The sequence below is a fragment of the Cervus elaphus genome, chromosome 31, assembly GCF_910594005.1.
Source record: "Cervus elaphus chromosome 31, mCerEla1.1, whole genome shotgun sequence".
Lineage (NCBI taxonomy): Eukaryota > Metazoa > Chordata > Mammalia > Artiodactyla > Cervidae > Cervus > Cervus elaphus.
The window spans coordinates 21,585,694-21,601,107 of record NC_057845.1 but is presented as its reverse complement, the minus strand read 5'-3'; the positions used below and the strand labels follow the sequence as shown (position 1 = coordinate 21,601,107).

The window sequence follows — 15,414 nt, the reverse complement described above, 5'->3', positions numbered from 1 at the left end:
AAATAACAGAAGTTTACAAACAAAAATAAAGTTAAAAAAAGAAAAAGAAAACTGCGGGTATTGTTGGATATAAAATGTCAAGTTTAGGAGTGACAGAAAACACCATCAAGAAGATGGTTTAGACAGTGGAAACACATCAGTGGGCAATTAAGGATTTTTGGAAATTATGCAGCATTATTAAGGGCATTATTCATATCTCTGGAGCCTAGGAGGAGTGGCCAGCAATTTGCAGGGGGATAGAAATGAAATTTATGTTTGGTGAGGACTTTTATATTCCTCTAATAGAATTTTATGAGGGGCTGACTTTTTGGCCTGGCATCAACCTTCTCCAGTAGAAATGCTTCCAGCCTCATTTCAGCACCCACCCTTGTTAAATACCCTCATTCACCCAATTGCTTAAGCCAAAAACCCAAAAGTCACCCTGGACTTCTCTTTTTATAATTCCCTAAGTCTGATTCATCAGTGAGTGCTATTACTTCTACCTCATAAATGTGTCTTTAAAGCGTCTCATTCTGTTCGTCTCAGCTGCCACCACCCCAGAATGTGGCTCTGTCCTCTCAGACCAGAAGCACTGCAATAGCGCCCCGACTGTTCCTGGAATTTCTCCTTATCCCTCTCCAGCCTCTTCCTCATACTCAAGCCGGGTTTGTATTTTTAAATCGTAAATCTCATTATGTCACTCTTCCCTTAAGATTTTCCAAGTCTTTCCATTGCACACAGATTGAAGGACCTAAAACACATCCAGAAATGGAATACTATTCAATGCTAAAATGAAACAAGCTATCAAGTCATGAAAAGATATGGAGGAACCTTAAATGTATATTACTAAGTGAAAGAAGCCAATCTACAAAGGCTATATGCTGTGTGATTTCCACTTCATGGTGTTCTGGAGACTATTAAGATAAAGAAACAGGAAAAAAAAAATCAATGGTTGCCAGAGGCTAGGTGTGAATAGATGGAGCACAGAGGACTTTAGGGTAGTAAAACGCTTCTGTATTTTGATATTATGGTATATATAATAATATGTTGCTGTTGTTGTTTAGTCACTAAGTCATTTCCAGCTCTTTTGTGACCCCATGGACTGTAGCCCACCAGTGTCTTCTGTCCATAATATTTCACAGGTAAGAATACTGGAGTTGGTTGCCATTTTCTTCTCCAGGGGATTTTCTCAACTCAGGGATCAAACCCTCATCTCTTGCATTGGCAGGTGGATTCTTTGCCACTGAACCACCATTATGTTACATACGGTAGCATCACACAGTTATAAGGGCTTCCCTGGTGGCTCAGTCGGTAAAGAATCCGCCTGCAGTGTGGGAGACCTGAGTCGATCTCTGGATTGGGAAGATCTCCTGGAGAAGGGAATGACTACCCACTCCAGTATTCTTGCCTGGAGAATCCCCATGGACAGAGAAGCTTGGTGGGCTACAGTCCATGGGGTCACAAAGATTTGGACATGGCTGAGCGACTAAGCACAGCACAGTATCACACATATACTTCATGTGTCATATGTGTCATATAATTTCAGTGGTGGATAAATATTGTTATATGTTTGTCCAAAGCCACAGAATGCTCAACGCAAAGAGTGAATCTTCACGAACCTCCAGTATAATAATCTGTCGATGTAGGTCCATCAGTTGTAAAAAGTGTACCACTCTAGTGAGTGAGGTTGATAATGAGGGAAGTATGAATGTAGGGGCAGACATATTGAGAAATCTCTGTACCCGCCACTCAATTTTGCTGTGAATCTGTAACAGCTCTAGTAGATTAAGTACTTTTTTTCAAATGTCCTAGAGGCATTGCATAAATTGTCTGCTGCCTAATCCATCTAAATTCATCTCTCCTTTTGCCCAGAAGAGATCTGCTGTAGGTAAGATGTCCATGGCCCAGGAAGCAAAAGGGAGAGCCTTCTCTTCTTCCCCACTTAAGGCTTATATTGCTCCTTCAGCATCTTTCTAAGGGAAATTTCTAAAATACAGTAACAAAGTTGCAGTAGGGAAGAAAACAAGTATCAGAAAGTTTTCATTTGACTGTTATTGTATTAAAGTGACTTCATACTCTCTAAGGTGGGTAGTTGTCTTAAGCTCTTGGGGTGCTTTTAGATGCACATCAGAGGTCCCCACTATGGCCATTCAGTTGCACTTCCTGTGCATGGACTAATATATTTTTCTCTCTTAGCTGTGCCAATATCAGCTTGCATTTTGGGGGGATCTTTTCCACACAAACTCTCTCATGGCTTCCAACGTCCTTCCAGGTGCTTCTCTAGGCAGCTGTTCTTCATTGTTCCATGGGTCATTCTCATGCATTTTTTGCAAGAATGAACTCTGGAAAGTCAAGCACATGTCAGCATTATAGGAAGCTCTTCTTTAATCTGACACGAAAGCAACTAGCTCATCCACGTGTGTCATTTATGTTGTCCAGGCAGGAGTAAAAGACAGTTGAGCTCGGCCTCCCAGCTTCAACTCTCCAAGTGTTCCTACGGAAACTCCACCACTAAAATTGATTGGAGGGGTAGACACAATGCTCCTGAAAGAAATCTTCAGAAAACCCTCTCACAACTCCAAGCCTTTTCTGTGTGTACGGAGTCACCTGCTTTGATATTCTATAAGGAGGTCTGTCTCACAACTCGCTTTGGAATCTACTATCTCATATGTTGTTACCCCAGTAAAAATCTTTTAATGTAGTGCACCATTAGTTATATAAAATAGATAAGAGCGTCTATAAAGTGACAAGTTTAACTCTCTGGTTTTTTATTTAATTTGTCAAATTGGTTATTTAAAAGGCATTTTAGTATGTAAAGAAGTATAGATGACTCATCAAAAAAGTTTTCAATGGAAACCAAAATATTGATTGCATTTATAAAACTGCACTTGACATTAAGTGAAAAATTCTACAAATAAGTGTATTAAGCATTCCTTGTGGCCTTATTTTCATCTTTTACATGGTTAAATATAAATCTCCAGGAAGGGGTGAATCTAGTTATTATTCTTTTAAGAGGTGAAAGATATTTGTTTGGTGAGAAATTCACTAAAGGGAAGCTCCAATTAAAAATGTCAACTACAGCACTTCCATGGTAATTTAAAGCATGTTGCTGTTAATCATGTATTTTAATATCTAGAATTTACAGTCCTGTAATCATTTGTCTTTAAGGGGCTGAAAAAGTACAATAAAACTTGTGATTAAGTATCTCAGTTGGCAGAAACACCTTGTAATTTAGCTTAATAGTAGTGTTTTATTAATTTCAAAGTTGTGATTTTGGTCATAGATTACTAATATTTATTCCAACTGCTTATCTAATCTTTGGAGCTCCTTTTGGTTTTAATGAATGTATTTTTATCTTCATCTGATAGATCTAATCAGTTAAAAATTCTTAAAACTGAAATGGTATTTTAATTCAACATTCCTGGTTATTGTTCAGTAGAAAATAGTATTGTACTTATTTGTAGCATCAAAAGTAATATGTATTTATTCAATTCATCAGTTGTTAATAAACTTAAAATACCTGATTCAGTCTTTTTAATGTGTTGTGATGCCCTTAAACTTTTCAACTGAATATTTAAATAGCTGATACAGTTAAATATAAAATAATCTCCTTGGCAAATTATTTTACCATGTGACTAGTCAAAGGATGCATAGGATGCAGCCATTCTTGGTAGAAAATGTTACCTATTTTGGCTTCTAGGAGCAAGTACCTCACCTGAGAGCTGAAGCAATCCACATTAGCATTTACTTTTAGGCAGATACTTAATTAGCTCCAGGGAACAAAAACCATAAACTAATATCCCAAGTGTGCAGTTTTTCAGTTAAGAAGATTTAGGAAGCCTGAATTATACCCCAGATGATCCAGGATTATTTTTTTATATTGTTAATAACCACTGCTTAATATATTAAGTCATCCTTGATGGTCCCAGAATTTTTACTTGATGGTCCCAGAATTTACAGGTGTTAAAAAGTTTTCGAATCTATCATCTCATTCCTGAGAGATTTTATCTCAGGAGGCTCCCGCTACCCTGGGAATAAGATCCAAACTCCTCCCCACAGGCCTATTAGTCCTTGAGCGGTGAGTTCCTGCTCCTGCATCCCAGCTGGCCTCAAGTCCGTCCTCCTCTGGCCTCTGGCTGGTTCTAGCAGCCCTGATCTCCATATATTGCTTCCGATATGCTGGGAGTCTTCCTGCCTTGGGTTCCTCACATTCTAGTGGAGAAACCGAATGCGGTTCTTCCCATGGCTTGGTCATTCTCAATTTTTAAATCTCATTTCACCTTTTGCCTCTGGAGACCTTTCCTCTTGGCCTTTGCCGACTACCTTCTCTATGTAGAAGGGTTTCCTAGGTGGCTCAGTGCTGAGGAATCCGCCTGTCGATGCAGGAGACACAGGAGATGTGGGTTAGACCCCTGGGTTGGGAAGAGTCCCTGGGGCAGGAAGTGGAACCCACTCCAGTGTGCTTGTCTGGGAAATCCTGAACTCACGCCTCCTTCTCAGTCTCCTTATTCTACGTCATAGCACATAATTGCTTTTTAGAAATTTATAATTACAAGTTTAGCATCCAGAACATTGCTGAATAGATATGCAACAAATATTTGTTGAATGGACACTGTCCTCAAAACCTGGGAAGGCACAAAGGCAATTAAAACATGTTAGTCGGCTGAATGAGTGGATTTAAGACTTGATATAAAATATTGTCAGTATCTATTTCACTTTATTAGTTATCTCAGAAATGACTGTTTTGACAACAGATCTGTATTAAATGATCCACAACCCCAAAGAACAGTTGCCAGTTTGTTGCAAGTTTTCAAGGCTTATCATATTAATCTTTTAAATTATATATAACATTTTTTGGTCAGGAGCTTCTCTGGTGCTCAGACAGTAAAGCATCTGCCTGCAATTCAGGAGACCCAGGTTTGATCCGTGGGTTGAGAAGATCCTCTGAAGGAGAGCGTGGCAACCCACACCAGTATTCTTGCCTGGAAAATCCCATGGACAGAGGAGCGTGGTGAGCCCCAGTCCATGGGATCACAAACAGTCGGACATGACTGAGCGATTAACATTTCATTTTCATTTTTTGAGTCTGAATGGAAGAAATAACACTTTATACAAATACTATCATGTTAAAAATTTTTTATCAGCTTTTAAAAGTAAAACATAGGTGGAAATGTCAGTTTTTTTTCCCATTTTTAAAACAGTGATTCATAGTCAAATACATACAATTGAGGTATTGTGGCTTTTGATAGCAAAGACTATAATACTCCAAATATCTCAATTTTATTTTTCAAATTAGGTAGAAATTGAGAAGTGTGAGCCAGGGCAGTGGGCACCTAGAAACAGATTAGAACTTGAGACTTTACTCTGAGGAATCATATTGGCTGAGAGATTTTCTCCTAAAGTCAGAATGACACATATTTTCTTTGATTAGAGAACAATATAGCTAATAAACTGCATTGCATCTACAGTCCAGATCAACAATGAAAGCATATAAAGTTTTCACTGCCCACTTAGGAAATATTATATTTTTCTATAATGTGATAAATTTATCAGTTTTAGTTCATAATTTTTTTTTCAAAATGTGATTCAGCCAGTGGAAAAGTAACAGTAAATTATATTACTTAGATTTCTTTAAAATCTCTTCAATAAAGAAAATATTGGACATACAAAAGCTGAACTTCCATGGACAAAGTTTAATGTATAAAGGAAAACTTAATTACACATTTTAGCCCAATTTGTTTTTCAAATGTTGAAGAAAAATAAAGATACTAAGAAAATATAGTTAGTGAGTGTGATCTTCCTTTAGGAAACCCTGCATTCCAGACAAACTTGAATAGAAAGTGAAAGATGAGCCCATTTATGAATTGAATATGAAACTTAAAATATTAAATACTATTTTAGGGATGCGAGTTTAAAAGCCATTGTTTTTAGGAAGTCCCTGTGCGATTTCTTGGGAACATTTGAAAATAGCATGTTAAGTTAAAATCAAAGCTAATAAGCATATACAGATCAACCCACAGGTGTTTTTAGTTTGCTTGCGTGTGTTTATTTATTTTTAAATTATGGGAGTATAGTTGCTTTACAATGTTGTGTTATTTTCTATCGTACAGCAAGGTGAATCAACTGTGTGTGTGTGTGTGTACGTTTGTATGTGTTCAGTTGCTCATTCATGGCCCCATGGACTTTAGACCACCAGGCTCCTCTGCCCATAGAATTTTCCAGACAAGAATGCTGGAGTGGGTTGCCATTTCCTCCTCCAGGAAATCTTCTCTTCCCAGGGATCTAACCCATGTTCCTTGTGTCTCCTATGGATTGGCAGGTGGCTTCTTCACCACTAGCACCACCTGGGAATCAGCTATATGTATACATATATCCCCTCTTTTTTGGATTTCCTTCCCATTAAGACACCACAGATGTCTGGTGCAATGGGAAGACCCAGAGGAATCAGGTGGAGAGGGAGGTGGGAGGGGGGATCGGGATGGGGAATACGTTTAAATCTATTGCTGATTCATGTCAATGTATGACAAAACCCCCTGAAAAAATAAATAAATAAATTAATTAATTAATTTTTTAAAAAAATTAAGAAAAAAAAAGACACCACAGAGCACCGACTAGAGTTCTCTGTGCTCTACAGGAGGTTCTCGTTGGTTATGTATTTTATACATATCATCAGTAGTGCATATATGACTTACCTGCATTTAAACATAAAGTAATTCTTATCTTTTTTTTGTGTTTTAGCCCATTTACTTGAAATGTCTTTTCTAGTTTTTAAGAAGTTGTATTATGAATGGCTCAAGCTAACCTTCACTCTAAATGAATCTGTGCGCCCCAGTCCCTTCTGATGTCTTTCTTCTGAATTGCTATCAGAAAAGCTTAGTCTACCTAACTTTTCCCTCCTTGTTTTGAATTTGCTCCAAGTTCATGTGGGCCCAGAGCATGATTTTTGCAAATCATCTTTGGCTGTGGTTCCTGTTCAGTTTGAAAAAGGTAGTCTAGCAGGCAGATAAGAAAGGAATAGAATTAGATGCTTTCAGTTGCGAAGACCATAAAGCACGAGAAAGCACAGCTCAACAGTAACCCCACTCAAGGCTACTATGATGATCAGAGATTGAGTTCTGTGTTGAAGAAGAATGTCTCCTAGGTAGTGACAGTCTATCTAGAGACTTTAACGTTGGGTTCATTGGCCTAAACTTGCTTATGAAAGAAATATAGCACAAAAGAGCCCCCTTCCTGGTCAGAAACATTTTATTGTTGTTGCTGTTTTCCTTCAGTTGCTCCGTCATATGTGACTCTTTGTGACCCCTTGGGCAGAAATGTGTAGGACCCCTTAAAACATACAAGGGTATCTTCATATCTCAGATTTTATTTACAGACTGTGTTTGACGAAAGCCCAGGTCTAGGAACTACTTTCTATCATGAGAAAGGGAATTTTATTAACAATAGTGACAGTAAAATCATCACTGACTACTAACAGAGGAGCATGTCCTCATAATATTTTTTGGAAAGAAAATTATTGAAACAAAATTTGAGCTGTGTTTTTTTAAGTGGAGAAAGCTTTCCCAAAGTCCAGAATTTCATGGTCATGTGATTTGCATAAATGACATAGTGTTTTGATTTAAAAAAACAAATTATTTTATTTAAATTTGAGTTATCCCTTTTATATGGAATGGACAGAATGTATTTGAATAACAAATATATTTTAAAAATTATATCTGAGACAATTGTAAATAGTGCCTTTCTTGAAGGTTTTCATTTATTTTACGAGGAAATCGGGAGATATGTAACTTGCAGTGCTTGAAATCGATGTGTAAAAGGAAACTATCCTCATTTATAAAATAAAGGAAAGATAATTTATTCAACTACCATTAATGTTGCTATACAGGGGCTTATCTTGTGCTTTCAAATAATTTATGAAAGTAAAGATTATCTTAGTTTTGATATTTAAAAATGATCGATATGATGGTTCTGTTATGTGTAAATGGATTGCACAATGGACATATTTCTTTTGTTTACTGAGCTATGCTTTGTGCAAGAGAACTCCTAAAAGCAAATATTTTGATAATTTTGAGGATATGATAAAGTTTATAAAAATTAAGTCTTTTTTGAAAAATGAGAGGAACCATTTGTAATAGGATCTCATATAATAATTTCAAGGTAGCATTTTTATTGTGCATAATTTTGGGGGAATATTAAAATGGTTATATAATAATTTTTTGCTTATACTAGAGTCAGTGAGATAGAATCACTCTTGTAAGGTTTTCCTTGTTTAAAAAGAATGATATTTTAATGCAACTTTGACAAATACTATACTCTTAATTTCTCTTGGATCCTATGTTGCAAAATCAGTTTAGGCATGTTTGCTTTAAATGACCATGTACACTAATTAGAAAGAAAGCAATTCTCCAGGAGCTATATCAAATACAGCCTGCAGATGGTATGAGCTTTTTTCAAGGATCCATATTGTCCTTGGACTTGGCTGTTGTATTATACTTTAAATGGAATTGATTGTGTGGTTGTAATGAAAGTAACAGATTGATTTCTATCCAGTGTTGCAAAGAGTAAATAGAAAAATGTTCCTGTCTTGACCTGCATTCATAACCGATGGGATTTGCTGGCTTTGGACCCAATCCTTAATGAGATAAGATGCAAATGTAATAAACCTGGCTTCAAAGTTTTAGAATCTTTTCAATGCTCATCAAAGATGTTTCTTTTTGCATTTAGATGTGTTGTATTGATTATATCACAATCGCCTAGGATATGTTACTTTCTTTAAATGCTATTCATAATTTATAGTGTAATTAGCATTCATATTTGCCTTTATAAGCATACTAAGATTATTGAAGTGTGGGTTATAACATAGTGGTATACTTTTTAATTGTCCTTAAAATTGAATTACTTCTTTTGTTTATTTAAGTGTATGGTGATAGTTTAACCTTAGATTTAACTGATTATTTTTTTTAATAAACATTTTTGGCTGTGGAGTAAACTTTTATATTCTAATATATTAGGTAAGTTGTAATATTAGTACATTTTAGTAGTCCATCGAAATAGTATGCTTTCTGAAGGACTATTCCTGCTGAATATTCATTCAGAATTATCACTGTATTATTTATTAAGATATGAAATGCTTGTTTCCAATAGTGAACCCTTAGTCTCTTCCCCTCATTCTTTCCTTGATAATTTAGAGGATAAACAAACATGTGTGCTATAATTTTTACTCTGGTAGTCAGGATTTTATAAGACTTTTCCCCTATTCACCCTCCATAAATAAAACTCAGGCCCACAAAACATAGAATTGAAAATACGAAGTACAGTTAGTAACTTCACTTTGCTATAAATGAAGGAATGTGAAAAAAAAAAGAGGAAAAACGTAACAATTCATTTCTAAGCAACAGTTTCTTCACAAATTATGTGGCTTTTTTTGGATTTGTTTTATGTTTTGGGTAAAACAGTTTAGTGTAATGACGCTTAGATGAGACAAAACAAAACAAAATTAAAAAAAAAAAAACAAAAAAACACAACTAACACATTTGACTGCCGATGTTTCTCAGTTGTAGCTTCCAAGAGCTCTCTCTGTTTTTCCTAGCCCACTTGATACCCTGCAGGTTGTGGCAGACAATTCACAGGAAAAGCTTAGACATCGGGCTTGCATGCTTCTTGACTCCATTTTAAACCTTTTGTTCACACCAGGGTGGCATTTTTTCACACTGCATGTGGCAGTTTTGACTCCTATCCAACTTGTCTTATAAAATCAAAGTCTGTGATTTTTTTTTTTTTTTAACATTCACGGGGCTGCTTCCTGAACTGCTACTGCTGTTTGTGTCTTTCCTAGTGATTGGTTCAGAAGTTTATAGCAAAATGTGTTTTAGGGAGGGGGAGGAAGAAGAAAGCAGTTTGAAAAATGTCCTGGCCTAAAACACAGGAAATACATTTTGAGTAAGACAGAGGTTGACTCTGCAGAGATTGTACATGAAAATCAAATACACTTCCCACTATTTTCATTATTTTTGTGCAGTACTCTGTTGAATATACAGGTTAATTAAAAATGTATTTAATGATATCACTTTCAGGTTGCAAATACCATTTTTAAAAGAACTATCACGTGATAACAAAAGAAAAATCTCATTCTCGAATGAATATAATTATTTTCTCATATTATTTTATAATAATCAATGAGTGTGAATGATTTTACTTTAAAATGTGATCATTCAACATACCTTACTATTTGATTTTAAGTTCAGTCACAAATAAAATTAAACTTCTACATTATACTATGAAACACAACATTTCAATAATTCCTGAATCAACTTCATCATTCTCAAAGTGTTCTTCTTTCCCTTCTGTTTAATTAAAAATATCACTTTAGTTCCCATTCATTTCCTTCATACTTTCAACTAATAAGTTACACAGATATTTCAAATGAATTATGTAAAGCCATATTTATGAAATAAAACAGCAGAAGAAAATTTTAGCAAACGCAAAAGGTGTATGCCTTCACATGTTTCTACAGAGTAGTTATTAGGAAGGATTTGAAAACTGCAAGTAGGAAGTCTCTGTAGATGATCTGGCAATAATAAATATATACATATACTTGTTCTTTGGTATTCTTATTTTGTTTAAAGATTGCCTTCTATTTGTATTAACAAAAGCATATAAAGTATTCTGAAAATATTCCCTGGATAAGTGATTCATTTCTGTATTATTTTCATAGGGGATATATGAGATTTCAATTTTAATCAACAGATCAATGAGGATTATATAATTTCTTATATCTTCTGAAATTATACAGTAGTCACTTTCTTTTATTTTTAAATTACTGCATTTTTAACAGTAACAATTCAATCACAACATTAGGAGAAATGAAAATCCAGTTAATGGCAACAAATATGTAACACTGCAATAAGTATTTGGTAATGATGTTAACAGATTTTAAAGTGAAAGAATCTTATTGCATATTTTCTTAAATTTTTAACTACAAAGCCAACTTAAATAATTGAAGTCGCTTTAGTTAATTCAAGTTGTATACTTGATACATTATAAAGAATCATATTATATTACTTTAAGAAAAACAAATAAAAGCAGTAGCTGTAGATTGTAGTTTTTATGCCTTCTAGTGAATACCTACATGATTTCAGTGCTTCTGAATTATTCATTACAATATTTGAAATATGGAATGTATCTGTTATATTGAAAAAGATCTCAATTTAGATTTTAGATTTTTCTCTCATTCCTTAGAACAACAAACTATGATTGGCAAGAACATAGCAGAGAAATAGCACTTTATTGTAAGTTCTAAAATAGTAGATATGCTAGCAGACAGAACAACCACTTCCTTTTCCTTTTATATATGGAAAACTACTTTACAACTCCTAGAAAGTATTTGAAAATAAAGCAAAAGAAAAAAAATTCAAAAATAAGTGATTTCAAATGGTTGCTGTAAATAAAATTCTGTTTAAAACAAAAAAGATGGAATGGATTTAGTAGTCTGGAATTTTCTTGTGATTCACAGATATTGTATCAAGTACAGTTTTTTTTTTTGCTTAGTTTTTAGTCAATTTAAGATCTCTCCTCATTAGTTAAAAAAAGGAAAGTAATTATTTATACTTGAATATTAAAGTTTTATAAAGATCAAATAAAACCCTGTCATTAAAAACAACACAAATAACTGAAAGCAAATAAAATATCCAAACAAACACATAGTTATTTAATTGATATTTAGTGTTAAGCCCTAATTTAAAGCCTGACAGCATCTGGAAATCTAATAAACCATTTGAAATTAAGAATATGAAAAAGACAAAAATCATCATCTAAGGAAATTAAAGCTTATGAAATAAAATTTACCTACTTTTGCAGCTCATATGTTTGTTGAAAACACGTTTGACTATTTCATGTGCATGCCAAAGAATGTAGAAATATATTTAGCTCATTTTTCATTATCTGGCATAGAAAATTCCAACTTTTATTACTTTAAGGTTCCTATTTCCTACCCTCCCCACCTACTCCCTCCGATTCTTCAGACTCTCTTCTGTCCAGCATTTCTTCTATTTGAGGTGAACAAAATAAGACCCCTAAACAGACACACATGAAATAACCACCATCCAGCTGAAGAGAAATAGGTTTTCTGCCTTTAGCCTGTCCTTATATGTTAATAAAATCAGCTCATACATTCTGCCACCAAATTCAGCTTGGAAATAATCCTCTGCTACTTAAGGTTGGATGAAAAGAGTATTCATTGTGAATTATGTTTCATCTGTCACAATAACCTTCTTTATTCTGTCATGGACCTCCCCTTTGCCTGTGGCAATTAGAGAAAATAGGTATGCCTTGAAGTATGGGATAGTGGTTTCTTAAAACAAAACGAAACAAAAACTGATACAGATAGACAATGCTTACTAAGCAATATATTGAAAAAAACTATATCAAGCATTTTGATTCTGATTTTTTTTTAAAGAATCAGTAAAATAATATGTTTTAGAATGAGCAGGTGGGATTATGGTCATCGGTTATTGTTAACATCAGTTATTGAAGAAAAGCAATGAATTATAATAGTATTAAAAATTAAATGTCAACAACATATTTTCATATTGCATACTTTCTAATTAAATCATGCCATAAGATACGTATTATAAATATATGGTATTATTTAACATAGAAAATGAAAGTAATACATTTATGTGCCTTTAAGTATCTTTCAATATTCCAGACTGACATTTTCACAATTTTTAAAAGGGGAAAAACAAAGAAAAAATTTTCCCTTTACATAGTTTATCAAACATTTTGTTTAACTCAAAATCAATATGATTATTTGATTTACTTACTCTTACAAATCACTGAAATTACCTTGAGGCAGTTCAAGTTCACCTTTCTGAAATTAAATCTGTTAAATAATAGACATCATCTAACCATCTTCTTAAAAAGATACCTCAACTTTCTGGCTTAACAGGATACAATTATACCACTTCTAGTTACAAATGAGTTAAACTAGATCATAAAAAGCTACAAAAGACAAAAAACAAAAACCAAAATGTAGTTGACAAAAAAGAAAATGTTCCTTCTATTACAAAAGAAAGTCACTGCTGATGAAGTAATTCAATCATCCTAACAGTTGGATGAGATAAAAACACACAAACAATTTAAGCTAACACGAAATTCATAGTCTGAAGAAAAAAATTCTTGAGACTAAAAGGAAAACCTTTTTTGGCCCACTGCACAGGTTGGGCACAAAAGTGCTTGCTAAGCTATCTATTTCACACATGCAACGACAGAAGGTTCGATATTCATTCGATCGATGAGTGGAAAGGCACAATGGCAAAATCAGACAGACTTCTTTTCAAATACAGATCTCCAATGTCCCCCTACAGTCTACAGATGCACGGCTGGTGGTGTGGCTCAGACGGAGCAAGGGTTACATCAAGGCTGTTCTCTGGACCATGCAAACAGTCTAGACCAATGACCTGCAGCTTCATGCCCTTTGAAGAAGAGGCAAGTTCGGTCATGATGAAGAAAAATCAAGGCGTACCCCTTTTAACAATAAGGAGCAGCTCGAGGCTGCAAAGAGGTAAGCAGGGGTAAGAAGAAAACGGCATCTGCTTCCATGGTTACAGGCCAACTATGAGAACCTTGCTTTTCAAGGGAGCCTGTTCTCAGGCTCCCTCACGGGGTATGTCATGCATTATAAGCAAAGGCAGGTTGAGCTGAAATCCGCATAGTTATTTCAGAGTAAAATGATACGGAGCACATGGCTGGCAGGGAAAAAAAAAAGTCACATGACTATTAAGAAGAACCAGACTTGGGCTATTTCAGAATAGAATTTTTTTTTTTCTTAAACCAGTTTAAGAAAGGACAGTAAGTTTGTATAAAATGAAGAGCCATGATAAACATGATTTTCATTTCTCAGGCTTTTATGTGAGCAGAGGTCAAGGGTCAAGATAATACCTCCCATTCCATGGCAGGATCATGAAGCCTATTGTTAATATAACTTTGTGATGGATAGCATTTAAAAATATTTCCATGTTTTGCTGGACTATAAGATAGAATATATGCTCTTGTGAATCTCTCTGTCCTGACTCTCTGATTTCCTGCCCTGAATCTTCCCCTGTTTGCGTTCATTCCCACGGTGAGATCTCATGAGGGAAGGTAGGAGATTCCGTGAGAGACTTCCTTGGTGTGGAAGTGAGAGCTAAGAAAGTGTGGAGTTTCCTCTGCCTTTTGAAAGATGCTCATAGTGAATTCAGGTCTATGCCAAAATTATAAGCCTCTGACAGTAGTTCTGTTTCTAATCCATGTATTTATATTTTATTCATTGCTTGTTACATCAATGAACGTATAGACTTTTTTTTTCCTTTTCTGTGAAATGTTGTTAAAGTTGAATTTTGTGATATGCTGCATTAGCAGCTAAAGCTATTTGAATAAAAAGTTGACAAATATAAAATGCAGCTTATTCTGGATTATTAAGGATCAGTCTGCTATAAGTTACAAAAATGTAGCCATAATGTAGATAGATAAAACGTTCCTATAACAATGTACCACACCTGAATATTAGAAAAGTTCATATTTGGCTTTCCTCCAATGATGGACAATTAACTAGATATTCCACGCAGTTTATACTTGGAGCAATTTTTCAGTGTTTTGTTAAAATTAAGGAAAAAAGAAAGTAAAGAATGTTCCAAAGGGCAAAGTATAAAACAACTTTCATTGAATTTATTTTTCAGAAGTTACGTTTGTTACTATAAATGAGCACCATATGGCTTGTTGTAGGTAACTAATTATTTCAAATACCTACTTTCAAGGAAAATTACTTTGTAGCATTACAAAAGCAATTAAGTGTTGGTGACCATGATAGCAACAATTTTGTGCTCTCAGTTGAGAAATCAGAAGGTAATTTTGTGATGTGTTCCTTCATGGTGATGGTGTGTTGTTTTGAGCTAGGTTCATGGCTAAAGGTATGCATTTGTTTGTTTGTTTGTTTGTTTTCTTTCAGTGTGATAAGAAACATTTATTTCAATGCTTACATGGTAAGAGAAACGTATAGGATAAAAAAAATGAACTACTGAAGTGTTACTCTTTTGGTATATAATACTTCATACACTATTATAAGCAGTGAACACATTATCTTAAAGCAGTCATGTTGTAGTTTCTTTAAATAATTCACGTGCTGCTAAGGTAATTCAACATCAGAGTTTCTTTGATGAAACAGCAGGTCATACTTGCTGCCAAAGGTCAAGTGCCAGCTATTTCTTCTGTGGAAAATCTACCTCTCAATTCTCTAAGGAAAACAAAACAAAAGCAAATGCACTAAGGTTTATGTATTGCATGATAATTTGTGGGTTGTGGTTCAAGGAAAGAGAGGCTATTGCAAGAAATCTGTTGCAAAATAGATAGCTGAATTCTTGGGGTTCTTTTTACTGTTAACATTCAACCATTAGTCTTGCTCTT

At 34.6% G+C, this 15,414-nt stretch overlaps 1 protein-coding gene across 9 annotated transcripts in view; it reads left to right on the top strand.

Annotated features, from left to right (window-relative positions):
• Positions 1 to 15,414, top strand: part of LOC122687327 — a 716,827-nt gene that overhangs the window by 314,788 nt on the left and 386,625 nt on the right. For 4 of the 9 annotated variants that reach the window (XR_006339106.1, XR_006339104.1, XR_006339103.1 and 1 more), the window contains one exon: positions 13,341 to 13,537. The exons of 1 other annotated variant lie outside the window; for it this stretch is intronic. Coding sequence is in view for 2 of the 8 variants with exons in the window: in XM_043892695.1 (XP_043748630.1) it covers positions 526 to 644; positions 13,341 to 13,537 (316 nt within the window). In the remaining 6 variants the exon portion in view is untranslated. Of the gene's footprint in view, positions 1 to 525; positions 645 to 2,418; positions 4,887 to 13,340; positions 13,538 to 15,414 lie in introns of those variants that run through there. 4 more of the 9 variants (XR_006339102.1, XM_043892695.1, XM_043892694.1 and 1 more) reach the window with 2 other exon arrangements.